General features: G+C 38.9%; 1 protein-coding gene across 10 annotated transcripts in view; it reads right to left on the reverse strand.

Moving 5' to 3' along the window:
* Positions 1-15,188, reverse strand: part of LOC128692924 (neutral amino acid transporter 9) — a 52,542-nt gene that overhangs the window by 19,873 nt on the left and 17,481 nt on the right. For 9 of the 10 annotated variants that reach the window (XM_053782264.2, XM_053782259.2, XM_053782257.2 and 6 more), the window contains 6 exons: positions 14,275-14,343; positions 13,472-13,619; positions 9,448-9,545; positions 9,040-9,197; positions 6,782-6,961; positions 2,557-2,766 (listed from right to left, as the gene is read on the reverse strand). In XM_053782264.2, the coding sequence (XP_053638239.1) occupies positions 2,557-2,766; positions 6,782-6,961; positions 9,040-9,197; positions 9,448-9,545; positions 13,472-13,619; positions 14,275-14,343 (863 nt within the window). The remainder of the gene's footprint in view (positions 1-2,556; positions 2,767-6,781; positions 6,962-9,039; positions 9,198-9,447; positions 9,546-13,471; positions 13,620-14,274; positions 14,344-15,188) is intronic. The other variant, XM_053782267.2, reaches the window with a different exon arrangement.

A 15,188-nucleotide genomic window follows, 5' to 3' on the forward strand; every position in this document is an offset into this window, starting at 1 on the left:
AGTGTAACTCATCAGTGTATCGTTTGCACAATGAAAATGAAGCACAAATACAGCAAGCATTATTATTATTATAATTTAATAAGCCTAGGTAGTAAGTTGGTAGACAGCAACCACCCAGGGAGGTACTACCGTCCTGCCAAGTGAGTGTAAAACGAAAACCTGTAATTCTTTTACATGATGGTAGGATTGCTGGTGTCTTTCGTCTGTCTCATAAATATGCAAGATTACAGGTATGTCTTGCTACTTCTACTTACACTTAGGTCACACTACACATATGTGTACAAGCATATATATATACACACCCCTCTGGGCTTTCTTCTCTTTTCTTTCTAATTCTTATTCTTGTTTATTTCCTCTTATCTCCATGGGGAAGTGGAACAGAACTCTTCCTCCGCAAGTCATGCATGTCGTAAGAGTCTACTAAAATGCCAGGAGCAAGGGGCTAGTAACCCCTTCTCCTGTATACATTACTAAAGTTAAAAAGAGAAACTTTTGTTTTTCTTTTTGGGCCACCCTGCCTCGGTGGGAAATGGCCGATTTGTTGAAAGAAGGAGAATTTAATAATAAAGATAGAAAGGTGAAAGTGAACATAGATAAGGCAGGGTGGCCCAAAAAAGAAAAACTTTCACCATCATTCACTTCATCACTGTCTTGCCAGAAGGGTGCTTTACACTACAGCTTTTAAACTGCAACATTAACACCCCTCCTTCAGAGTGCAGGCACTGTACTTCCCATCTCAAGGACTCAAGTCCGGCCTGCCGGTTTCCCTGAATCCCTTCATAAATGTTACTTTGCTCACACTCCAACAGCACGTCAAGTATTAAAAACCATTTGTCTCCATTCACTCCTATCAAAAATGCTCATGCATGCCCACTGGAAGTCCAAGCCCCTCGCACACAAAACCTCCTTTGCCCCCTCCCTCTAACCTTCCCTAGGCCGACCCCTACCCCGCCTTCCTTCCACTACAGACTGATATACTCTTGAAGTCATTCTGTTTTGCTCCATTCTCTCTACTTGTCCGAACCACCTCAACAACCCTTCCTCAGCCCTCTGGACAACAGTTTTGGCAATCCCGCACCTCCTCCTAACTTTCAAACTACAAATTCTCTGCATTATATTCACACCACACATTGCCCTCAGACATGACATCTCCACTGCCTCCAGCCTTCTCCTCGCTGCAACATTCATCACCCATGCTTCACACCCATACAGGAGAGATGAAGGTATCAAATGATTTTGATAAAGAAAAACTGGATATCACATTGGAGGGAGGGAGTATAGAAGTGAACGTTTTCAGATATTTAGGAGTTGACTTGTCAGCGGATGGGTTTATGAAGGATGAGGTTAACCATACAATTGATGAAGAAAAAAAGGTGAGCGGTGCATCGAGATATCTGTGGAGACAAAAAACATTATACATTGAGGCAAAGAAGGGAATGTATGAGAGTATAGTGGTACCAGCACTCTCCCATGGGTGTGAAGCATGGGTTGTAAATGCTGCAGTGAGGAGGCAGCTGGAGGCACTGGAGATGTTCTGTCTAAGGGCAATGTATAGTGTAAATATTATGCAGAGAATTCGTAGTGTGGAAATTAGGAGAAAGTGTGGAGTTACTGAAAGTATTAGTCAGAATGACTTGGAGTGTATAAATTTGTAGGAAAAGGAAGGCGGGGTAGGGGTAGGGGTAAAGGAGGTTTTGTGGGCGAGGGGTTTGAACTTTCAGCAAGCGTGCGTGAGCGTGTTAGATAGGAGTGAATGGAGACGAATAGTTTTTGGGACCTAACGAGCTGTTGGAGTGTGAGCAGGGTAATACTTTGTGAAGGGATTCAGGGAAACCAGTTAGCTGGACTGGAGTCCTGGAAATGGGAAGTACAGTGGACCCCCGGTTTACGATATTATTTCATTCCAGAAGTATGTTCAGGTGCCATTACTGAACGAATTTGTTCCCATAAGGAATATTGTGAATTAGATTAGTCCATTTCAGACCCCCAAACATACACGTACAAACGCACTTACATAAATAGACTTACATAACTGGTCGCATTGGGAGCTGATCGTAAAGTGGGGGTCCACTGTACAATGCCTGCACTTTAAAGGAAGGGTTTGGGATATTGACAGTTTGGAGGGACATCTAAACTGTTGTATCTGAGTGCCTCTGGAAAGACAGTGATTAAGTATGAGTGATGGTGAAAGTGTTGAATGATGAAAATTTTTTCTTTATTTTGGGGTTTTTCTTTCTTTTTGGGTCACCCTACTTCCACAGGAAATGGATGACATGTTAAAAAAAAAAATTATTATTATTATAGTCATGGGGCAGCGTTAAACCTGTAGAAGCCATTAAGCACCTAAAGAAGGGGGAAACACATATTCAAAGTAAAGAAGGGGAAGATAGCTCTAGTTCCTAAGATCAAGAGTCCTTGACTGGCATCAATGCATGCTCCTTAAAGGGATAGTGAGCATGAGTATACCCAGCATATCTAGAACACACATCAGGTTATCCAAGAAGTCTGTCTTATTAAACAAGAAATTTATTAGCCTTATATTCAGGTTGAACTCACCAAGAGAGTTGAAGTATGTAAATATTTTGGCATTACGAAGATTAAGAATGAACAGGAAGGGTATAATAAGGTAGAATGGCACAGTCAAGTCTTGTTGCCACCAGCGGTGAAACATGCTCGGCTCTGGTATACTCAAATCATCGTGTGTCATATTTGGAGGACACAGTAACATACTAGATGAGTCATTGTGTATTTCACCATTCATGGCATCTGAAAAATATAATGCCAACCAAAATATATACAAATGCATATCAAGAGTAAATCATGAAAACAATACTAGTATATAAAATAGGTCCCTGGCTTACAATGTTCCACTCTTACAACAATGGCACTCTGGAACTAATTAATGACTTGCTAACACAAAGTCAATCTTCCAATACATGGGATTACCCTGGTAGTTATAATGTACAGTATTCATAGCAAATATATTAATACTTTGAGTATGTTTATTTCATACAACTGTTTTGTTGAGATTTGTCAACAACTATAGATTTAACCCATGTCCAAGTCTCTTGCACACAAATCCTCTACCCACTCCCTCCAACCTTTCCTAGAACATAAGAACATAAGAACATAAGAACATAAGAAAGGAGGCACACTGCAGGAGGCCTGTTGGCCCATACTAGGCAGGTCCTTTACAATTCATCCCACTAACAAAACATTTGCCCAACCCAATTTTCAATGCCACCCAAGAAATAAGCTCTGATGTGAAAGTCCCACTCAAATCCAACCCCTCCCACTCATGTACTTATCCAACCTAAATTTGAAACTACCCAAAGTCCCAGCCTCAATAACCCAACTAGGTAGACTGTTCCACTCATCAACTACCCTATTTCCAAACCAATACTTTCCTATGTCCTTTCTAAATCTAAACTTTTTTTTTTTTTTTTTTTCCAACAAGTCGGCCGTCTCCCACCGAGGCAGGGTGACCCAAAAAAGAAAGAAAATCCCCAAAAAGAAAATACTTTCATCATCATTCAACACTTTCACCACACTCGCACATTATCACTGTTTTTGCAGAGGTGCTCAGAATACAACAGTCTAGAAGCATACACATATAAAGATACACAACATATCCCTCCAAACTGCCAATATCCCAAACCCCTCCTTTAAAGTGCAGGCATTGTACTTCCCATTTCCAGGACTCAAGTCCGACTATATGAAAATAACCGGTTTCCCTGAATCCCTTCACTAAATATTACCCTGCTCACACTCCAACAGATCGTCAGGTCCCAAGTACCATTCGTCTCCATTCACTCCTATCTAACACGCTCACGCACGCTTGCTGGAAGTCCAAGCTCCTTGCCCACAAAACCTCCTTTACCCCCTCTCTCCAACCCTTTCGAGGACGACCCCTACCCCGCCTTCCTTCCCCTATAGATTTATATGCTTTCCATGTCATTCTACTTTGATCCATTCTCTCTAAATGACCAAACCACCTCAACAACCCCTCTTCTGCCCTCTGACTAATACTTTTATTAACTCCACACCTTCTCCTAATTTCCACACTCCGAATTTTCTGCATAATATTTACACCACACATTGCCCTTAAACAGGACATCTCCACTGCCTCCAACCGTCTCCTCGCTGCTGCATTTACCACCCAAGCTTCACACCCATATAAGAGTGTTGGTACTACTATACTTTCATACATTCCCTTCTTTGCCTCCATAGATAACGTTTTTTGACTCCACATATACCTCAACGCACCACTCACCTTTTTTCCCTCATCAATTCTATGATTAACCTCATCCTTCATAAATCCATCCGCCGACACGTCAACTCCCAAGTATCTGAAAACATTCACTTCTTCCATACTCCTCCTCCCCAATTTGATATCCAATTTTTCTTTATCTAAATCATTTGACACCCTCATCACCTTACTCTTTTCTATCTAATTTAAATCCATTACTGTGGGTTCTCTCTTGGAGAGACATCCTCAAGACCTTATTAATATCCCCTTTATTAATACCTATCTTCCACTTATACACTTCGATCAGGTCTCCCCTCATTCTTCATCTAACAAGTGAATGTAACTTAAGAGTCTTCAATCTTTCTTCATAAGGAAGATTTCTAATGCTATGTATTAATTTAGTCATCCTACGCTGAATGTTTTCTAACGAATTTATGTCCATTCTGTAACATGGAGACCAGAACTGAGCTGCATAATCTAGGTGAGGCCTTACTAATGATGTATAAAGCTGCAGTATGACCTCTGGACTTCTGTTGCTTACACTTCTTGATATAAATCCCAGTAATCTATTTACCTTATTACGTACGCTTAGGCATTGCTGTCTTGGTTTAAGGTTGCTGCTCACCATAACCCCCAAGTCCTTTTCGCAATCTGTATGGCTAAGTTCTACATAATTTAACTTATAAGTACTAGGGTTATGGGCACTCCCGAGCTTCAGAACCTTGCATTTACCTACATTGAACTGCATCTGCCACTTTTCTGACCAAGAATAGAGTTTGTTTAAATCCTCCTGAAGTTCCATAACATCTACGTTTGAATCAATTATCCTACCTATCTTTGTGTCATCGGCGAATTTGCTCATATCACTAGTAATTCCCTCATCAAGATCATTGATATATATTATAAACAACAACAGGCCCAAGACTGATCCCTGTGGAACGCCACTTGTTACAGATCCCCACTCGGATTTAACCCCATTTATGGACACTCTCTGCTTCCTGTCAGTGAGCCATGACTCGATCCACGAGAGCACTTTTCCCCCCAATGCCATGAGCTGCCACTTTCTTTAACAGTCTATGGTGCAGAACTCTATCAAAAGCCTTACTAAAATCTAAGTAAATAATATGAAATTCTTTATCGTGGTCAACAGCCTCAAAAGCTTTACTGAAGAAAGTTAATAAATTAGTTAGACAAGACCGGCCTCTTGTGAATCCATGCTGAGTATCATTAATCAAGCTATGCTTATCGAGATGGCTTCTTATAATCTCAGCTATAATTGACTAGTAATTTGCCTACAATTGAGGTCAGGCTTATTGGGCAGTAATTTGACGGTAACGACTTGTCCCCTGTTTTAAAAATAGGAATTACATTAACCATCTTCCACATATCAGACACTACACCTGTTTGAAGAGATAAATTAAAAATATTAGTTAATGGTTCACAGAGTTCCATTTTGCATTCCTTAAGAACCCTTGAAAAAACCTCATCAGGACCCGGCGACTTATTTTGCTTCAGTCTGTCTATCTGCTTCACAACCATTTCACTAGTGACTGTGATGTTACATAATTTATCCTCTTCTAGCCCACTATAAAAATTAATTACTGGAATATTGTTAGTGTCTTCCTGTGTAAAAACTGAGAGAAAATAATTATTAAAAATCGAGCACATTTCATTCTCTTTGTCAGTAAGGTGCCCATAGTTATTTTTAAGGGGACCTATCTTATCTCTAACTTTTGTTCTATAGACCTGGAAAAAACTTTTTGGGTTAGTTTTAGAATCCCTAGCAACTTTAATTTCATAGTCCCTTTTAGCTTTTCTTATCCCCTTTTTAATGTCCCTCTTAATGTCAATATACTGATTCATAAGATGACCTTCACCTCTTTTGATACGCCTATAAATTCCTTTCTTATGCCCTAGTAGATATTTGAGCCAATTATTCATCCATTTTGGGTCATTTCTATTTGATCTAATTTCTTTATATGGGATAAACGTTCTTTGAGCAGCATGTATAGTGTTCAGAAAACTGTCATATTGATAGCTCACTTCGTTACCCCAGTCAACAGATGATAAGTGTTCTCTAAGCCCATCGTAATCTGCTAAGCGAAAATCTGGGACTGTTACTGAGTTATCGCTACTATCGTACTTCCATTCAATGCTAAATGTAATTGATTTGTGGTCGCTAGCACCCATTCTTCCTCCCATTACAGATATATACACTCTCCAAGTCATCCTATTTTGCTCCATTCCTCTAAATGTTCAAACCACCTCAATAACCCCTCCTCAGCCTTCTGCATAATAATCAGAGTTGTTCAAATATAATGCTGTAAACACTAATGTTGCAAGATTTCACCACACCAACTTTGACCCATTTGCCCCTGGTGACCCACTACTACCTTCCCACATTACATGCCCCCCACATCCTCACCTGCCCCACAAAGCCACTAACAAATCTTTTCAATATTTCAGAACAAAGGGTCATTGTATCTGATGTGTGGAAGATGATTAATGTCACAAAGAAAACAGAGAACTCACCATATATTACTTCTCCAGTGTTGAAGAGAAAATTGGACATGAGGACCCAGTAGACAACCTGAGCCCCAACTAATGTGAGTACTGAGAAACTCACAGTCACACACTCTGTCAGTCTGCCCAGTGTCCCTCCAAGTAACTGTAGACACACACGACTTAATTCCAGTGATGGACCTTCCAAGCCTGCAACCAAATATATTTATCAAATTAGAATTCTGCAACAAATAAGAAATTAGGCCCTTCTTTTCTATTTTAAACTAGATGACCCATAGCAACTAAATGCATGATCCCTCCTATAAAATTAAAAAACAAAGATTACCTTTTTTTATTATTAACACATCAGCTGTCTCCCACCAAGGTAGGGTTGCCCGAAAAAGAAAAACTTTCACCATCATTCACTCCATCAGTCTTGCCAGAGGTGCACTTACACTACAGTTGTAAAACTGCAACATTAACACCCTTCCTTCAGAGTGTAGACATTGTGCAAAGACAGGCACTGTACAAAGACACTGCAGCAAACAAAACTAGAATGGTCATGTAATTTGTTTTCCCTGGATTATCTTTATTCTGAAAGAAAAGCAGCACTCAGTGACTGTAACAGCAAAGATATTGCTGCCCGATTCATTATTTTTTTAACATGCTGGCTGTCTCCCACTGAGGTAGGGCAACCTGAAAAGGAAGAAACACTTTCACCATCATTCACACTATCACTGACCTGCCAGAGGTATGCAGATACACGAGTTCATATGTTCCTCCAAACAGCAAATATTTTGTAAAAGTTTCTAAAGTATAGCTGATCTCTGGTACTCAAATTATTGCTAAACATTAATTGTTTTTCTTTTAGTTTAGAGTTACACAAACAAAATGTTAATTAAAGTTTAAATCAATGATGTGCATCAACTGTATTCTGACAGCATACAATATAACATTTTTGAACACACTGACCATTTGCCACCAAGATAGGTGACCCAAATAAGGTTAACACAAAGTATCACTCATTCTCTGTCTAGCCAATTTAAATGACAATCTGAAGTGTAACATCACCACCCATCCTTTAGCAAGCACACTACTTCTTACCTCCAGACAGGTTATACAACTTGGTCAATAATTACCTGCCCTGTAGGCTTTTTCAGTCTAATACAGAGGTAGGAGGATGGAAACTTTTATAGTGGAGCCAGTGGAAAACGGCAATTGTAGACATGATCACAAATAGGTGGGGCCCACTTGTGGAAATAGGCCAGTCCTGACCCACTTCCGAGAATGGGCCCTACTCATATATGATCATGTGTACAACTGCTGCATCTCTTCATTTCCTCCAGTGGTTCCACTATAAATGTCTACATCCTCCTACCTCTGTATTCCATTGAGAAATCCTGCTGTGCAGGTGGAACTTCTCTCAATAAAGATACCCAGGTATTTCACCTGTCATTTTTCATAAACTTGTTGGTATTATATACCTTTCATCTAAGAATTTTCTATTTATTCTAGTTTCTCGAACCTAACAAAAATTCTGTCATATCGATTTTTCTCTCAATTTTTTTTAACATGCTGGCTGTCTCCCATCAAGGTAGGGTAACGCTAAAAAGAAACACTTTCACCATCATTCACCCTACCACTGTCTTGTCAGAGGCACACAGATACGACAGTTTAGATGTCACCCTTTAAAGTGCAGCCAATATACTTCCCACCTCTAGGACTCAAGTTTGGCTAGCCAGAAACTAATTTTTTTCTTGTCAGTCCAAGGATTTGATCCCCAAACCTCAATGGAGAGAGGAGTGACTCTCACCACTGGGCTAGAGCTGTTAGTATGTATATAAGGAGCAGAGAACACATTCACGATAAGAGGGACATCTTGCTATTTTTATTTACATTTAGGTCACACTACATATGCATGTACATGTATGTGTGTAAATCCATCTGAGTTTTCTTCTATTTTCTTAATAGTTCTTATTCTTATTTATTTTCTTTCATCTCCAAGGAGAAGTGGAAAATTAGCTTTCCTCCATAAGCCATACGTGTCATAAAAAGCAACTAGGATGCTGGAAGCAAGGGGGCTAGTAACCCTTTCTTCTGTATAAATACCCTGACTCAGTGGGAGATAGCCAGTAGGTTGAGAAAAAAAAAAAGGAGCAGAGAATGCAACATTATTCTTAAGTTAAGCACATTTACTTAGAGTGCAGGCATTATGAAATTAAGTAATTTTTCTGAACATTATATGTAGCAGAACAATTAAAAATCTTCAAATATAATTTTCAGCCTACCAATTGTCTTCTGCAGTGTGAGGAGTCTTATAGCTGTATATAAGGAGAGAGCTGCCATGCCAAGCATAATGATCAAGCCACCAGCAAACCCTGCTTGACCAAATGCCCAAGGCATTGTCATCAAAGATGTGCCCATCATTGTATTCCAAATGGCTATGCTGTAATACAAGGATGCATATAAATAAAAAATAAATGCAGAAAGCTATGCAAATTAATTAATATACAGTACCTAATTTAATACATGTATTATTTATGTAATGCTATATGACCCGTTATGACTTTTTATCATATCTGAATATACTGTAATAACTTATTGCAAGAATATTATGCAGTTCATCAATACTAAATTGCATTCACCTTGTGTAGAGTAACAGTGCATGCGTAACAAAATATGCAGATGAGACTCACATGGTGATGTGTGAAGCCTGCTTGCCATCAGCATCGGGAGTGTGTCCGGGGATGTACGGCAAGAACAACTCTGGTGGAACAACATGGTCTGGGATTACCTGTAATATATATATTGTATTACATTACAAGACTGCAGTAGTAAGCAAAGATAAGCTTTAGCAGTTTTGAACCACAGATGATGAAAATGTTCTTATCATGCCTATGGCACCCCTACCTTTCACTAGATATATTTTACACCTTCCATATCTCTCCTTCCACATCTCTTGCTTTTAAATGTTATGATAGTGTGCAGATTTGGAAATTAGTCATTAACTATCTTTCATTGTGTCAACAACCCCTCCTTCTGGACAACAGTTTTGGTAATGCACCTCCTCCTAACTTCCAAACTACGAATTCTCTGCATTATATTCACACCACACATTTCAGACACGACATCTTGCCTCCAGGTGCAACATTCATCACCCACGCTTTATAAGAGCGTTGGTAAAACTATACTTCATACATTTCTTTGCCTCCAAGGACAAAGTTCGTCTCCACAGACTCCTAAGTGCACCACTCACTCTTTTTCCCTCATCAATTCTATGATTCACCTATCAAAGACCCACGCTGGCACCCCTACCTTTCACTAGATATATTTTACACCTTCCATATCTCTCCTTCCACATCTCTTGCTTTTAAATGTTATGATAGTGTGCAGATTTGGAAATTAGTCATTAACTATCTTTCATGTGTATATATTTCAGGTATCTTACATGTATATACAGTGGAACCTCGGTATCTGAACAGCTCTGTACTCAAACAATTCGGTATTCGAACGCTTTGTTCGGTAAAAAAAATAACTCGGTAGTCGACTGTTTGCTCAGCACTCAGCCAAACAAACACGACCTGCCATAACTTCACTGTAAACTTTTCATGTTTCTTCGCATTTTTTGGTGTTTTTCTTTATTTTCTTTCTTTCAACGCACCGGCCGTATCCCACCGAGGCGGGGTGGCCCAAAAAGAAAAATGAAAGTTTCTCCTTTTCTTCTTCTTTCAACGTACCAGCCATATCCCACCTAGGTGGGGGTGGCCCAAAAGGACAAACGAAAGTTTCTCCTTTTATATTTAGTAATATATACAGGAGAAGGGGTTACTAGCCCCTTGCTCCTGGAATTTAGTCGACTCTTACAACATGCATGGCTTACGGAGGAAGAATTCTGTTCCACTTCCCCATGGAGATAAGTGGAAATAAACAAGAATAAGAACTAGTAAGAAAAATAGAAGAAAACCCAGAAGGGTCTGTATATATATGCTTGTACAGTGGAACCTCAAAAATCGAACTGCTCCCAACTCAACCAATTATGTAAGTGTATTTTTGTAAGTGCTTTTATAAGTGTATTTTTGAGGGTCTTAAATGGACTAATCTAATTTACATTATTCCTGATGGGAATAAATTCGTTCAGTAGTGGCACTTGAACAGCCTTCTGGACCAAAGAAAGTTCGATTTTTGAGGTTCCACTGTACATGCATGTGTAGTGTGACCTTAATGTAAGTAAAAGTAGCAAGACCAATCTGAAATCTTGCATGTTTTTTTTTTTTCAACAAACCAGTCGTATCCCACCAAGGCATGGTAGCCCAAAAAGAAAAATGAAAGTTTCTCTTTTTAAATTTAGTAATTTATACAAGAGAAGGGGTTACTAGCCCCCTGCCCCCAGCATTTTAGGCGCCTCTTACAACACGCATGGCTTATGGAGGAAGAATTCTGTTCCACTTCCCCATGGAGATAGGAGGAAATAAACAAGAACAAGAACTAGAAAGAAAATAGCAGAAAACCCAGAGGGGTATGTATATATATGCTTGTACATGTATTTGTATTGTGACCTAAGTGTAAGTAGAGGTAGCAAGATGTACCTGAAATCTTGCATGTTTATGAGAGAAAAAAAAAGACACCAGCAATCCTACCATCATGTATAACAATTACTACAAGCTTTTTGTTTTACACTCATTTGGCAGAACGGTAGTACCTCCCTGGGCAGTTGCTGTCTACCAACCTACTACCTAGGTTTTTTTATATTATTTGTATAAATAAGTCACCATGGGGCCTAAGAAGATTAGTAATAACAGCCAACCAAGAAGAAAATTGGTTGGGAAAAATTATTCAGTACTCGAACAGATCGGGACTTGAACAGCTTTCTGGAATGAATTAAGTTTGAGTACCAAGGTTCCGCTGTATATACATATATACAGTGGACCCTCGACCAACGACGGTATCGTATAACGTTAAATGCGACTAGCGATACATTTTAACGCAAAAATTTTGCCTCGACTAGCGCTAAAAAAATCAACCAACGCGATTCGTTCCGTTTGAGACGCGTCCATGTGTGGCCTGAGCACGCCTCACTTGTCCTATGGGTGCCAGTGTTTACAAGTCAGCCAGCCACCGTGGTCGCATCCAAACATACAATCGGAACATTTCATATTATCACAGCGTTTTTAGTGATTGCACCTGCAAAATAAGTCACCATGGGCCCCAAGAAAGCTTCTAGTGCCAACCCTGTGATAAAAAGGGTGAGAATTAGTATGGAAATTAAGAAAGATTTTGAAGGGTTTGGGGCTAACCCTGAGATGCCTATGCCAGTTGTGGAATCCATTGTGCCTACTTCAAAGATTAAGGAAATGTGTGCAAAGTGGGTTGAACTGCAAACCTTTATGGATGAAAATCATCCTAACACAGCTATTGCAAGCCGTGCTGGTAACTATTACAATGACAATGTTATGGCCCATTTTAGACAAATCTTAAAGGAATGGGAGGTACAGAGCTCTATGGACAGATATGTTGTGCGACAGAGGTCCAGTGACTCTCAAGCTGGTCCTAGTGGCATTAAAAGAAGAAGGAAAGTAACCCCGGAAAAGGACTTGACACCTCAAGTCCTAATGGAAGGGGATTCCCCTTCTAAACACTAACACCATCCACACTCTCCCCTCCTCCCATCCCATCAATCATCACCAGATCTTCAATAAATGTAAGTGTCATGTAATTGTACATGTCTTCTTCAGTTTGTGTGTATTAAAATTAATATTTCATGTGGTAAATTTTTTTTTTTCAATACTTTGGGGTGTCAGGAATGGATTAATTTGATTTCCATTATTTCTTATGGGGAAAATTAACTCGACTAACGATAATTTCGACTAACGATGAGCTCTCAGGAACAGATTAATATCGTTGGTCGAGGGTCCACTGTATATACTATATAGTATTGGGTATCTGTCTCTTCTTTATTCCACTGAGTATCCTTTTAATGTATCTAATTTTATGACCCTTTGGGTAACTTATTTCAAACAGTACTGTAAAGATCTTAGGTTCTATATATCAAATTCAAACAGGTCACAAGTATTACTCAAATCAGCTGCACAGTAACATCATTTAACTTATAGATAAGTTAGGTTAATATGCAGCAGAAAAAAAAGAAAGGTAAAAACTTTGTGAAAACCATAATGTTTCATTTAGATGGGGATCTCTACTTCCTGTAAGGTAACCAAGATACAGTAAAGAATTAACCGGTTAGCCAGACTTCAGTCCTGGAGGTAGGAGGTAGAATGCCTGCGCTTTGGCGGAGGGGTTTGGGATATTGGCTGTTTGGAGTGACATCTAAACTGTCGTTTCTGAGTGCCTCTGCAAAGATAGTAATTGTGTGTGAATGATGGTGAAAGTATTGAATGTTGGTGAAAGTGTTTTTGTTTTGGGTCACCCTACCTCAGTGGGAAACAGCCGGCATGTTAAAAAAATTAAAGACAATAAGATGACTGAACTGTAAGAAAAAGAATTAAGATTTGAAACAGCGCTGAGGTTGCAGATTAGCTACAAGTTCTAACATCTTCTGATGGACACCAAGGAAAATAACAATGAGAAAACATCTATAGGTCAGAGAAGACAGCCCCTCACATTAAGCATATATGTATCACTAGTTTCCTCATAGCTGAGATCTTCCAGTTTGTTAATCACTTGTAGCATAATTAATACAAATAAAATCTGCAAGCACAGTACCAGAGCCTGTTCACTTGGATGAACATCTGCTCGAAGTCTGGAATAATATCTGTAGCGAGTGAACAAGTGTGCGTCGATAGTACTGCCATCCATGGTGCGAGCACCAGAAGTTGAGCCACTACTGGCAACAGCATGGTGAAATGGTCTCCTGAAAAAAATACATTTTTGAATAAATACATCATCTGATTTGCTCAAGCTACCTTTATAATTTGTGTAAATATTTTTCTTAAACTGCAAGCATGGCACTCTACCTTCACAATACATGTTTAAATCAGTGAGCAGTATCGAGATGTGAATGCTAAGTGTTGTAAGGAGATCCGTCATTGTATGATAACATTATACACTTTTCTTGCAAAGTACAGTACCTGAAATTAAATATTTGCATGCTTGCATGGTGACATAGCTAACAATATGCTTACCTATCCTTTTTAAATTTACAAAATAATTTAATTAAACACAAGTTGAAAATTGAAACACATTACAAGGAATTTCTGTAGGGAAATTTGAGTGTACTGAATGGACAATAAGAAGACACAGAACTGAATTTAGCATGTAGGAGTAAAGGCAAGGCAAGTGGGTAAAAAATAAGTCATATTGTAATGCCTGAAACAAAGTGCTTCCATTATTATGAAAGAGAAACAAAAGTCAATTATAAACAATACAGGCATAACCAATGATAAATTTGGAAGATAGTGTAGTAAATTTATCATGCATAAAACAGCAATGATACACAATACTGACACTGAGAACTCTTATTTTTGAAGGACATGAAATAAACAATTACAACATATTGAAAAGCTTACCTTTTGGGCTTGTTATCAGATGTGTATGGAGAAGGACCCACTGTGGTTGACCAAGAACTGGAATAAATGCTGGAAAATGGTTCATATTAGCTCAGCAATATCACAGACTTTGTTAAGTCTTATAACCTTATACAATACTGGTACCAGTATAATGTATTCTATAAAACAATGGCAAAATATGAAATAGAAAAAAAATTATTTTAGTAATGCTTTCATGATGTATTCATACCCCACTATATTTTTCATTTATTCTTCTTCTTTCAACAAACTAGCTGTATCCTACCGAGGCAGGGTGGCCCAAAAAGAAAAACAAAACTTTCTCTTTTTAAATTTAGTGATGTATACAGGAGAAGGGGTTACTAGTCCCTTGCTCCCTGCACATTAGTCATGCATGGCTTACAGAGAAAGAATTCTGTTCAACTTCCCCATGGAGATAAGAGGAAATAAGCAAGAACAAGAACTAGCAAGAAAATATAAGAAAACCCAGAGGGGTGTGTAAATACATGCCTGTACACGCATGTGCAGCATAACCTAAGTGTAAGTAAAAGTAGCAAGACGTATCTGAAATCTTGCATGTTTATGAGACAGAAAAAAAGACACCAGCAATCCTACCATCATGTAAAACAATTACAGGCTTTCGTTTTACACTTACCGTCCTGCCAAGTGAGTGTAAAACGAAAGCCTGTAATTGTTTTACATGATGGTAGGATTGCTGGTGTCGTTTTTTTCTGTCTCATAAACATGCAAGATTTCAGGTACGTCTTGCTACTTCTACTTACACTTAGGTCACACTACACATGCATGTACAAGCATATATATGTATATATACACATCCCTCTGGGTTTTTTTCTATTTTCTTTCTAGTTCTTGTTGTTGTTTATTTCCTCTTATCTCCATGGGGAAGTGGAACAGAA

This window comes from Cherax quadricarinatus, unplaced genomic scaffold, assembly GCF_038502225.1.
Source record: "Cherax quadricarinatus isolate ZL_2023a unplaced genomic scaffold, ASM3850222v1 Contig26, whole genome shotgun sequence".
In the NCBI taxonomy this organism is placed as follows: domain Eukaryota; kingdom Metazoa; phylum Arthropoda; class Malacostraca; order Decapoda; family Parastacidae; genus Cherax; species Cherax quadricarinatus.